The sequence below is a fragment of the Rhamphochromis sp. 'chilingali' genome (genome assembly GCF_963969265.1).
Source record: "Rhamphochromis sp. 'chilingali' genome assembly, chromosome: 14".
In the NCBI taxonomy this organism is placed as follows: domain Eukaryota; kingdom Metazoa; phylum Chordata; class Actinopteri; order Cichliformes; family Cichlidae; genus Rhamphochromis; species Rhamphochromis sp. 'chilingali'.
This window is the reverse complement of record NC_137941.1, coordinates 14,558,861-14,571,749: the sequence shown is the minus strand read 5'-3', so window position 1 is coordinate 14,571,749 and position 12,889 is coordinate 14,558,861. Positions and strand designations below refer to the sequence as shown.

General features: G+C 37.3%; 1 protein-coding gene across 1 annotated transcript; it reads left to right on the top strand.

The window, feature by feature from the left end:
• The first annotated feature begins 3,502 nt into the window (after window positions 1-3,502).
• LOC308410172 (tumor necrosis factor receptor superfamily member 5-like) lies at window positions 3,503-8,794 on the top strand. The gene is made up of 9 exons (XM_080903336.1): window positions 3,503-3,642; window positions 5,095-5,160; window positions 5,715-5,852; window positions 6,214-6,307; window positions 6,493-6,618; window positions 7,281-7,436; window positions 7,689-7,776; window positions 7,883-8,067; window positions 8,239-8,794. The coding sequence occupies exons 3-9, from the start codon at window positions 5,811-5,813 to the stop codon at window positions 8,247-8,249; spliced, it is 702 nt and encodes a 233-aa protein (XP_080759462.1). The 5' UTR covers window positions 3,503-3,642; window positions 5,095-5,160; window positions 5,715-5,810; the 3' UTR covers window positions 8,250-8,794.
• Window positions 8,795-12,889: the final 4,095 nt, after the last annotated feature.

The following is a 12,889-nucleotide window of genomic DNA, read 5'->3' as shown; positions in this document are numbered from 1 at the left end:
GCCTGCGAGGGTGGAACCCACATGGATAAGCCCAGCGGACTCAAACAATGCACTCACTGCACAATCTGTGACCTAAGTAGGTTTTTATTCATATTTCTTATTTATGAAACTAGTGAAGCTGTTACTGCTGTATAAGAATTAAAAGTGTTAGATAGACAGACAGACAGAACATTTTATTTTATTTCCTCGTGCTCTTTAGGTTCCTCCGGGAAATTCAGTAAAGATTGTTATAAGGGTCCTATTGCTTTGATTTGACATTCTTACCCTCTACGATATGATGTTGCCTACAGATAATATACCGTACTTTAGATTTACATCAAAGTAAAAGGAAGCATCAATTTCATTGATGTTTTCTATAAATATTTTTTTCTGAATTAAAATGTTCAATTGTTCAATCTGACAATTATTACAAACTTTTAATATATCAGTAATTTTAAAATAATTGATTAAATGTTGATCACTGTTATAGTGTCTAATTTTAAGCAGGAAAAACACCATAAGTCACTTTTGATGAATGACATCATAATATCACCACAGCAGTGACCTCTCTGCCTCGTTCTTTCCCAATCCCTAGCATCCTGTCTAACATGCGTCCTCTCTACGTGCGCACAGATTTAAATGTGAAGAAAAAGAGGGCATGCACAACAACATCAGATACAATTTGTGAACCACGGGATGGATTCTACTGTGTTGACTATGACGGTGTTCACTGTGTGGAAGCACAAGAACACAAACCCTGTAACCCAGGAGAATACATCAGCCAAGCAGGTTGTATTCTTGTGCTTACGTGTAAATAAACTGGATGGAATAATATTTCTGTTGCATACTTGCAGTGGTTTCTCAATATGGTGTTATTACTTTGTAGTAAAGCTGCTCTCCATCACTCCACCACATGAATGAACTCAGAAAGATCAAATTTAGAAACTGAAACAAGGAAATGTTTTTAGATGTATTTTAAACTGGTTGTCATTAGACACATATAATTACTCTGATGTCACAGTCACTCACTGATCCTTCATGATGTACATGCTGAAAATGGTGCATATTCGTGTTGATGCAGGAACAGCCTTCAGAGACACTGAGTGCTCTGTGTGCAGCTATGGGACATTTTCAGATGGAACTTTAAAGTTTTGCCGGCCACACAGACCGTAAGTGAAGCTTCACAGCAGATACAGACACGTCTGATTTCCTCCAGCACCAGTGATTGTGGCACATCTGTACATTTTCCTGTAAAGTGTCTCTCTGTCCTTCCAGATGTGAGTCACTAAACCTTAAGCTGATAAGACCAGGAAATGCTACAACTGATGCTCAGTGTGAAGAACAAGATGAGAATGTGGTTCTTTCTTGGATCATCACTGGCTGCCTGTTACTGATTTTATTAATTGTGATACTTATAGCTTTGTGTCTCTGTAGAAAGGAGATTGGATGTCTAAAACGAGGTGAGAGTAACAGAACAATGAAAATCTTATCATGATCTATATAGAAAATAATATTTTTACACTAATTTTTAAATTGTTTTTCTTTTTGCAAAGGCGAAAAAATAATTGTACACCTAATCAACTTGAGGAAGGTATGTTTGAATATCACAGGAGTGTGGACTGTAACGGATGGCAACACCTGATTTATCAAAGTAATTATGTCTTCGTTTTTTTGTTTTTTTACTAAGAATGAAGAAAAAGAAACAGAAATAGAACTGAAAATACTGAATGAGAAACCAGGTAAGATGGCCATGAGTTATCCACTCAAACCTGCACTGCCTGATGTCTCTGCAAACGTACAAGAGGTTTGCTATTTAACTGAATATCTTTCTCTCCTCAGTGTGAAACTATATGAAGATTAACAGAAGAGACCCCACCTGCTTGATCCACCTAGTCGCAGTTTTTTCCTCCAGTAGTCAACCACCAGCTCTTTTTGTCTTGCTGACATTAAGGAGGTGATTTTTACCCGACCACTCCACAAAGTTCCCCGACAGCTCCCTAGACTCCGACTCCTGCTCACCCTTAACCCGCCCATTCACTATAGTGACATCAGAGAACTTCTGCAGGTGGCATGATTCACTGTTGCACTGAAAATCTGAGGTGTACAAAGTGAACATGAATGGAGACTGGACCGTCCCTGTGGTGCCCAAGTATTACTAACCACCACATCACACATTGTGCCTAACATCAATAGAAACTGAGGCCTCTCTGATAATGGATGGCGCAATGTAGAGGAATAAAAGTACTGTATAAAGCAGCAGTAAATGGAAAAGGCTGCATTTATACATGTCAGCTAGGAAAGCTTCTAGTCCTCTTCAGTCTGTTCAGTGGTGTGAAAGCAGAAAGTAAAAACATACTCAAGTATCATACCAAAAACATACCAAAGAAAGGCAAATAAATGATATTTTATTAGGTCAAAGTATATTTCAGTGTGGATGATAGAAAATGGATAGGTTTTTTCCAGATAACAGCTAAAATCAGATGAAGGTGATATAGTGCATTAGTAACAGGAGCTTCATCCCATACATTTGAATTCATGTGCACTGTTTCGGTGTGATGCTGCTGTGACTGAGCTTTTTGAGTGACAGCAAAAGATCATACCACAATCTAAAGAAGCTGAAGAAAAGACTTTTTTAATATTTTATTTATGTAATTCTGCGCAATAAAAGTTCATTTTTATATTATACAGTTTATTTCCTCTTATTTTGGAGCACAAAGCTGATTCATGTCATTCACAATACAGCTAAAGTCACATCAGTTTAAGGAACTTGTTATTACATTAAAAAAGCAACTGACATCAGTGTGTGTAATGTTTCTGTACGTCATGGAGTTACATTTAGGCACACAAGCTTTCCATTATGGGCTGATCACTGTTCAGAAATGAATAGCAAGGTTTATTAGTAGTAAGGTAATAGTAAGGTGTATTCTGCCATTAGAGATGTTTACACTGAGCAAAACAAAGTGAAACTGAAAGACAAGAGTTCAGAATTACGCAACCCGACAGACTTCTGTTTTTCTTCATCTATACTAAATGTTTTCATTTCTAAGAGTACCAATATATATGAGAAAAGCATCTGTTTGCTCTGTGAAGAGATTTTAAAGAGTTAAAGCTCATTTAAAGTTCATTAAGACTCTCAGAATTAGTCTGCTCCAGCTCATCATAGTGTATGACAGCCACTTTTACCTCACAGAGGTCATATAAAAATGAAAGTACAGTAGGAAAATATGGAGGTCTACGAGTCCCATAATGAATTAAATAAACATATCCTTAAACATTCAATCAAATGTGGCGTTAATCAATTACAATTGGACCCAAAATTTTCAATTGCCCATAGATGTGAATGTGAGTGTGAATAATTGTTTGGGTCATGAAACAAGCAGCTTGCCCAAGGTGTACCTTGCCTCTGGCACTATTACCCACCGACCGCTCCCAACTCGACACTCCTCCATAAGAAACCGGCCATATAATGTCATGACGGACTGCGCGTTTGTTCTCTTCTGCATGTTCTGCGCACTTTCGCTTTCTCCCTGAAGCTTAGCCGTTGTTTTTGAAAGCTTAATTTTCAAGAAACGGCAGATGTTTACTTTCCAGTGCGTCTTGAACTATTCAGCCTACGGTGCGCTGTGACGGAGACTCTCCGAACTTCGTCTTATACCGCTGACGGTAAGTTCCTTAGATCACTTCTACAGAATGTTTGGTTACAGGCTGTTAAACGAAGCAGCTATTCGGCTGTTTGTAATGCGGCTGCGGACCATAGTGGAGAAAGCAGGTCCGTAGAAAGTGAACGGTGAATAAAACAGTAACCAAAGTCCTGTTCAAGCAATGCTTTGTAACAAGAAACAATACAGACTTTTATCTAAACCAAACTGATCTCTGCAAAAACTTTGTCGGATATAATTATTAGATTTAATAGTTTGGTATTGATGACCAAGGGGAAGTTAATTGCACTGTGTCTTCGTGGATCTAGAGAAAGTATATGATGGGTGCCAAGAGAAGAGAAGTATGTGTACTGAGAGTAGGGAGAAAGTGGAAGCGAGCCTGGAGAGGTGGGGGTATTCTCTGGAGACAGAATATGTGCGAGAATGACAGGTGAGGAAGGTGGGAAAGTGAGCATAGAGATAGTGAAGGTAGATGAGTTTAATTACCTGGAGTCAAATATCCATAGCAATGTACAGTGCACAAGAAAAGTGATGAAGTCGGTGCAGGCAGGTTGGAGATGAGTGTTAGGGGGATTTGTGACAGAAAGATAATAGCAAATGATTCAGATTCACCTAACTTCATTCGTCCCATGGATGCTGTTGAGAGTGAGAGTGATAAGAAGGTATACAAAATGGTAGTGAGACCCGCTATAATGTATGGTTTGGAGATGGTGGTACTGACAAAATGACAGGAGACTGAGCTGGAGAGTTGAAGATGTTAATATTGTTATTAGGAGGGAGGAAAGAGTACATCAAAGGGTCCGCTTTGAAAGACAAAGTTAGAGAGGCAGAGCTGAGGATATTTGCAAAGGAGAGAAACTAGATGTACTGAACAAAGGATGTCGAATATAAAGCTGCCAGGGAGGAGGAGAAGAGGCAGACCTCAGAGAAGATTCATGGATGTAGCAGGAGGACATGCGGAGGGTTGGTGTGTCAGAGGAGGAGGCAAGGGACTGGAAAGGGAGCAGCTGAAAGAGGGCGGCGACTTTAATATGCTAGCTGTAATAAAGTCAAGATCATTCCTTTGAACAATTTTCCATAAAACTGTAGTTCTTCAGTGGTCTCTGCATATTATATGAGTCAAACAACAGGGCCCTGTTCTGAAATGATGAAATCTGAGATGACTAACTCTGAGTTTTGACTTCCTTAAGAGTTGATTAAAATTAGTTCAATTAAGTGAGCTGATTCAAGCACATCTGTATGTAATGAGTGAAAGCTTTCCGTCATCAGGCAAATAAAGAGCTGAGCCCTCACTTTAATCTCATGGACCAAGAAAGTTGAATGCTTATGGTAAATGCTTTCATGCAGAGGAACTTGCTGACAACCTGACAGCTGCCTATCAGTGTTGGAAAGATGTATCCTATAGATTTTGTAGTGAATCCACAATATACGGTCGTCACTGTCTCTGTTCTTACAGGCTGTACACCTTAAACAAGCTGCAGGTGCAACAGCAAGTGAAGACTTTGTCAAAGAACATCTGCAGGTAGGTTCCTGCCGTAAACCCGCTTCCTGTAATACGGACCAGGGAACCAGAAACAACAATTTTATTTTATGTCCTCTTGTTCTTTATGTTACAACTTTACTTTATGCTCACTCACCCCAATATGTTGTTCCTTTAAATATTTTTTTTCTTTAACCTCCTAGGACCTGGCATCCACATATGTGAACATCACATTTTGGGTTGTCTAGACCACAATACTAAATGTTGCTCTACAAGGGCCTGATATCCACTGATATCCACTGATATCCACTGACATTTGTTTTTAAAATTAAAAAAAAATGTCCTCATATGTGCATATGAGGCCCTTGTAGGGCAAAACCAGGTAAAAAGATAATTCTTTGTTTTTACATCCATCGGGTCCCATTCAGCCCAAATAGCAAAGAGAAATTAAAAATGCATGCCATGAAAGAGATCAGGTCTTAGGAGGTTAATTATGATAAACAAACAACAAGATACTACTTTTTAACCTGTACCGTAAGGTTTTAATATCCGCATGAACCAGGTTTCCTGCTGCTCACTTACATATTTTTTTTCAGATGTTCTCCTGCTGTTTTAGATCATACAGCTCATCTCCTTGCAAATCTCAGTGAGACGGTCTTCAGTTCAGGAAAGTCTTCATTCTGCTGTATAAAATGACTTCAGGAGGAAATTCTTTGACAGCTGCAGTGTTGCTGGTAAAATATTTTTCATACAAACTTACAAAAAGCTTCTTTTTTTTTAATGTAACTAATTCATACTTAATATTTTTCCTTGTCTGCAACTATTTAACCCACTCAGTATTTTCTGAATCACTTCTGCATGTGTTTAATTCACCTTGTGAATTACATGATGTAATTTCCCATACTGTCTACTTTTCCTTTAAATTGATATCATAATCCTCACTATCTTCCTTCTTCACTCATCGGCTCTCATTTTCAGGTTGTTGTGCATTTCATTTCATATCTTTCTTCTTTTCCACCTCCTGCTCCTCTCTGTTAGTTCTCAGTTTGAAGCATGCTTCTACTTTTAAATGTATTCCTTTTTCTTTGTTTTCAGTTAATCATGATGAAAGTCTTCAGTGTCCTCACTCTCTCGTGTTCTTCAACAATGTATCAAGCACAAGACCTATGCTGTCAAAAGTGTCCTGCAGGTAAGATCCAGCTGAATGTTAGAGGCTGATTTTACTTTGGTTATTAAACATGGAGTCCTGCTCTTTACTGTCTCTCTGTATGTAAAAGTTCAACTTCATACCTTTATAACTCTAAAGATTTCACAGTTTATATGAGTAAAAACAATATGCATTGAAAATAGTCTGCCGTTCTTTTATTATAACAGGAAATCGAGTCAAGACAGATTGCACAGAGACTGCACACACTTCCTGTGTGGCCTGCGAGGGTGGAACCCACATGGATAAGCCCAGTGGACTCAAACAATGCACTCACTGCACAATCTGTGACCTAAGTAGGTTTTTATTTATGAAACTAGGGAAGTTGTTACTGCATGTTCTGCTGTTAATGTGATGTAAGAATTAATACAGTTAAAGATGGTTTGACATTGATTTACAACATGTATGACTGCATGTAAATGAATGTGACAAACTGGCGACATGTTTAACACACTAACTGATTAAGTAATTATGCCTCAAGATATTCCACATGAACTCATGATCAGCTCTCACGCTCTGCGATATGATGTTGCCTCCACTTAACCTTTAGATTTCCACCTAAATAAAATGAAGCATCATTTCATTAACGTTTTCTATAAATGTATTATTTTAATTAATATGTCAAATCATTCAATCTGTCAATTATTACAAAATTTTAGTAAATCAATCAAAATAATCTTAAGTAACTTTTGATGAATGACATCATAATGTCACTACAGCAGTGACCCCTCTGGCTCATTCTTCACCAATCCCTAGCATCCTCTTCTCTCACACCATCTCTCCATCTCTTTCTTCACCACATCCATGAATCTTGTCTATGCTCTTCTTTTCCTCCTCCTACCTGAAACCTCCATCTTCAACATCCTATGTCCAGTGTATATTCCCTATCCCTCCCTGCACGTGTAGAAACCATCGCGGCCTTGTCTCTCTAAGATGTGTCCTCTCTACATGCTCACAGGTTTTGGTCTGAAGGAGAACAGGACATGCACATCAACATTAGATACAGTTTGTAAACCAGAGGATGGATTCTACTGTGTTGACGTCGCAGCTGGTAGCTGCATGGCAGCACACAAACACAGGCAATGTCAACCAGGAGAATACATCAGCCAAACAGGTTGGTTTCTTATGCTTGTAGTGTAAATAACCTGGATGAAATAATCTGTTTGTTACTTGCAGTGGTTTCTGAATGAGGTGTTATTAACTTTATAGTAAAGTTTAGAAGGATCATATTTGTATTTTTAAATTTTTTAAAATCAGAATCAAAGGTGGAGTCACCTGGCACGTGTAATTACTCCGATGTCACAGTCACTCACTGATCCTACGTGATGTACATGCTGAAAATGGTGTAAACATCATGTTTGTGCAGGAACAGCCTTCAGAGACACTGAGTGCTCTGACTGCAGCAATGGGACATTTTCAGATGGGACTTTAAAGTTTTGCCGGCCACACAGACCGTAAGTGAAGCTTTACAGCAGATACAGACACGTCTGATTTGTTCCAGCAGCAGTGATTGTGGCACATCTGTACATTTTCCTGTAAAGTGTCTCTCTGTCCTTCCAGATGTGAATCCCTAAACCTTAAGCTGATAAGACAAGGAAATGCTACAACTGATGCTCAGTGTGAAGAACAAGATCAGGATAATGTGGTCCCAATCATCATTGGCTGCTTGTTGACGATTTTAGTTATTGGCATAGTTATAGTTATAGTTATTTATGTCAAAAGAAAGACTCTGTGTCCAAAAAGAGGTGAGAATAACAGAGAACAATGAGAATGGTATACTCACTGATAATATATATAATATATATTATCAGTGAGATAATATATATAATATATATATTATATATATAATATATAATATATATATAATATAATAATATATAATATAATATTTTACACTAATTTCTTTCCGCCTGCAGACGTGCTGTAACTCCAGTTGGATGCTGAGACATCGTGTTTGCAGTGAACAGAAAACTACAAACTTCCCTGATTCACTGCTGTCCGAATTATTACCTGGAAACTGGACGTTATCTGAAGACAAAAGAATAGAAGATTCATAATCTTTACTGCATCATGATGAACAAATGGATGCTATCACAGGAAGAGTTTAGAGTATCTTCTAAACCTTTCCAGTGTTTTTCTAAAGAATTTCTTTTTTTTTAAAAAGAATTTTATTTTAAAAGTTTTGAACTTTAAAAAGTATAATGATGATGCTAACTTATAATTCAATTGAAATTGTATGTCACAATAATTTATGTAGTATATTATTAATATATACTATAATAATATGGTATAGTAAAGTATATAAGGTCTCAAAGTCCCGGCGGGTCTTTCTGCATCAGAAAATTTTTATTTTATTTTTTGGATTTTTTTATGTGGTTTTTAATGGACTGTTGGATAAGTACACATGTTTTTTTTATGGAGATTTTCATCCCAGATGTGTAACCTCAGTTTCAACAAAGTCGGGACACTGTGTAAAATGTGCATTTGACAATAAAGAATGCAGTGATTTTCACATCTTATAAACCCAAATTGTATTCACAGTAAAATGCAGAACATATATCAAGTACTTAAACTAAGGTGTTTATCATTTAATGAAAAATACTAGCTCATTTTGAATTTTATACCAGCACATCTCCAAAAAGTTGGGAAGGGGGGAAACAAAAGGCTGACAAGCTGAGTAGCTAGAATCCGATATCAGACAAGAATGGGACAATATTCCTCTCCCAAAGGTCCAACAGCTGGTCTCCTCAGTTCCCAAATCTTTATGGACTGTTGTTTAAAGAAGATCAGCTGAGAGTTCTTGATTATATTAGAAGATCTCTGCTCATACTGACAAACTGAGACTGCAGGCTCATGTGTTGAGACTTGTCAATCACGGGGTAGCCACTCCTCTTAAGAATACCATATGTTTGTCTCTACAGTATCCAACATGGTTGACCACAAATATGAAATATTTATTTAATGCAATGAAACCATGATCCAATTTTAAAACTGATTACTGAGGTTATAGTATAACTGAGCAGTAAGGTCATTTTCCCAAAGGTTTCTGTACAATTTGATTTCATTGTGCAACCAAAGTATCCCCCTGCTGGCCATTGTAAGGAATGCATATTTAAGACACTGCATTAGGCTTGACTTTTAAGAGACACTGAGCCCACTCAGTCGTTTTTATCCACTTAAATGGTGTGTGCATGGCTGATTTTACCTCTGGTGGGCCACGTTTTCATGGTATAAAGTTACGGTCCAAATAGTCCTGCAGACTCCAGTGTTTGTCTTGTCATCTCACAGATTATGTGACCTTATACAGCAAATAGTCAAAGGAGCTTGCAAAGAAAAGCGTCTGGACTTCTTTAAGTTGCTTGAAGACGTTTCACCTCTCATCCGAGAAGCTTCTTCAGTTCTGCAAATAGGAAAACTTTGTCTTTATCCACTGACTGTGACATATACTTTTGCTGATGCTAGCACACCTGCAAATTATTATTAAAACTGGAAAATAATAATGAAAATATCTGCTCGTCTGCCACTTTATTGGCCTGATCATTTCAGTCACATGACAGCGACTCAGTTCATTTAGACATGGTGAAGACGACCTGCTGAAGTTCAAACTGAGCATCATTTAAATGCCACAGTCTACCCGAGTATTGTTGCTTACCATCCTTATCTTACACCATCGTACTTGCTGTTGTTGTCCATGTCACAAAGCTCAGATCATCTCAAAATGTCATCTTGAACATGGAAAACAAGTTCAGTGTAACTCAAATGGCATGTGGAGTCACCAGAGTTCAGTCAAATTGAGCATCTTTGGTATGTGGTTGAACAGGACATTCACATCACGCATGTGCAGCTGTGTGATGTAAAATGCCCTTTGTTGTAATGCCACAAAGGATTAAAGCAATTCTGAAGGCAAAAGGGGGTCAAACCGGTACTAGGTACTGTGTACTTAATAAAATGTCCCGTGAGAGCTTAAATTTAACGAAAAAATTAAACTGCTTTGTTTTGACCACTGGTGGCGCTGTGGAGCAAAGGTTTGATGAGCGGGTCCACGTTCATGTGAAGGGCATGTCACTGTGGCCTTTTTTTCCAATACTTTAATTAAATTTATGCACATATTACAATCTCTCGTTGGGAGACAACATTAGTGCAACAACATCTTGAATAGGTTGAATAAGAAACCAAACGAAATAGGAAAAAAACAAAAAAAACAAAAAACAAAAAGCACATATATACATATACATAAATATATGAAGGCCATTTTTATGACATAAAACAGTTTCCTTTCTGCGATCACTTTAACATACATGTGGCTTACTTAGTACACCAAAAACACAATCATTAAAAGGATAGAGATTGAGTCCCATTGTCGCATATCAAAGCAGCCTCTTTACATGAATCCCTCAGTAATTCTAAAGATGACAAAAAAGATTTTAATTCAATTTTCAATACAGTTATGGAAGGTCTTTTACTTTGCCATTTGCATTTGTGTATGTGGTATTTGCCCATAATTATCACCACCTTGTGTAGCATGGACAGTTCCTTAGATGGATCACCATTATTATATAAAACTTGTGTTCGAGTCAGTGGGGTCATCCCATCTATTCTTATACTCAACCAGTCTACTAGATCTTGCCAAAAGTCAGTTGTTACTGAGCAGGAAAAAAACAAATGATCAATACTTTCCACATTTTGTGAACAAAATCCACATGGCTCTACCTCAAACCCAAACCTTTTTTTAAGCATTTCAGCTGCTGGGTAATATCCATTAATTATTTTAAATTGCATTTCTTTGACTTTGGGGGGGATGGGCCATTTTAAAAAGTGCGTATATTTGTTCGTTATTTTAACATTACTCCCTTTTAGTTTTGTGTTACTGTTAAAGTCGTGAAATAATTTGTTTTTAAATATCTTGTTCATGGTTTTATTATTACAGTTTTTATCCGTCAAAGGAATCTGGTTTAGATGTAAAGAAGGTAGACTAATTTGTGCCTTAGAGTAATACAAATAACCTTGAATCAAACTCAACAGAGGTAAAGGGATTGCCTTACAAACCTTGTCATATTCTCTAAGGGAACACTGAATGTTAAACTTAGCATTAAAAACACCCACTGAGAGAAACTGACCCCTTTCATCAAGTAAGTCTGTTATAAAGATTATGTTTTTTTCAAACCACTCTTTAATAAACAATGACTTCTTATTAATTGTAATTGTTCTGTTATTCCACAAGGTGGAGCAATGTGGTGAAAAGTTATGGGCAAACACCATCTTCCAATAAGACAAGACCTGCTTATGATATTCTGACAGTTTCACAGGCAACTTCAATATATCAAAATCACATTTCAGGAGAAAATCCAACCCTCCCACCTTTTTGAAAATATTTTTTGGGATATGGAACCATATGGAGTCAGGTTTCAAGAGGAAGGCTTTTATCCAGTTTATTTTAAATACTCCAACCATTGATTGAAAATCAGTTGACTTTATACCACCTTTAGCGTAATCTTTGACAAGTTGTGATTTTTTAATGTAATGTGTTTTATTGCGCCAAATGAATTGATAGATTATAGAGTTAATCTTTTTAATACTTTTCGGGGTAATGTATAGTGAGTATGCTGGATAAACCATCTTTGAGACGCCCTCTGATTTGGATAATAGATTGCGTCCAAAAATTGTAATATCTCTCGTCAACCAATGATTTAGTGTTTTGGACATGCCATCAATTTTGTCTTTTAGGTTTTTTGATTCTCTAGTGTTGATGTCTTTGTTTAAATAGATGCCTAGATACTTAACTTCATTTTTCACTGGAATCGTCCTCATGCTATTTTCCAAACAATCATAAAGTGGCAAAAGTTCACACTTCTTTAGGTTCAGACACAAGCCTGAAGCTTTAGAAAAAATTGAAATGACATTCAATGCTTTCTCGAGTATTGATTTATCCTTTAAAAATATTACTGTGTCATCTGCAAACTGACTTATTTTCAGTTCAATATCAAAAATGTTTATTCCTTCGATGTCTGAATGGTTCACAATGAGGTAAGCCATTAATTGAGTGGGGCACACTGTGGCCAAGTTGACAGGGTGTTCTAGGAATCCATCCTACCCTACCCGTTGTTTCTGCGCATGCGCACAACACGAAATCCAGTGGCGAACCGTCCTACCTTTGTGAATATGAGCTAGAAACATACTCTGATGGGTAAAGTGCCAAACCATGCTACCTTTGTGAATGTGACCGACAAGCATAGTTTAACGGGTAAAATGAAGTGGCAAACCGTCCTGGCTTTATGAATATGAGCTACAAGCATAGTCTGATGGGAAAAGTTAAGTGGCAAACCGTAATACCTACTTAAATTTGTGTTGGAATTACTCTGTGACAACAGAAATGTGCATAAACTACTTACGGTAGGACGTTTTGCCAAAGTAGGACCGGTGGATGCTGGCTTTCTCACTGAACTACAGGTAAAGACCAGGTATATGTGGATGCAAACATGCCTCCATATATTAAATATATACATTTTTTTTAATTAGACCTCATGAAAATGTACCCAGAAAATGGAAATAGGAACATTTCTTTAAAAA

Coding starts and splice junctions, on each gene's coding strand:
- LOC308410172 (XM_080903336.1), top strand. CDS start 5,811: ATGACTTCAGGAGGAAATTCTTTGACAGCTGCAGTGTTGCTG. Junction 7,437..7,688: donor AGAATACATCAGCCAAACAG/GTTGGTTTCTTA, acceptor ATGTTTGTGCAG/GAACAGCCTTCAGAGACACT. Junction 7,777..7,882: donor TTTTGCCGGCCACACAGACC/GTAAGTGAAGCT, acceptor CTGTCCTTCCAG/ATGTGAATCCCTAAACCTTA.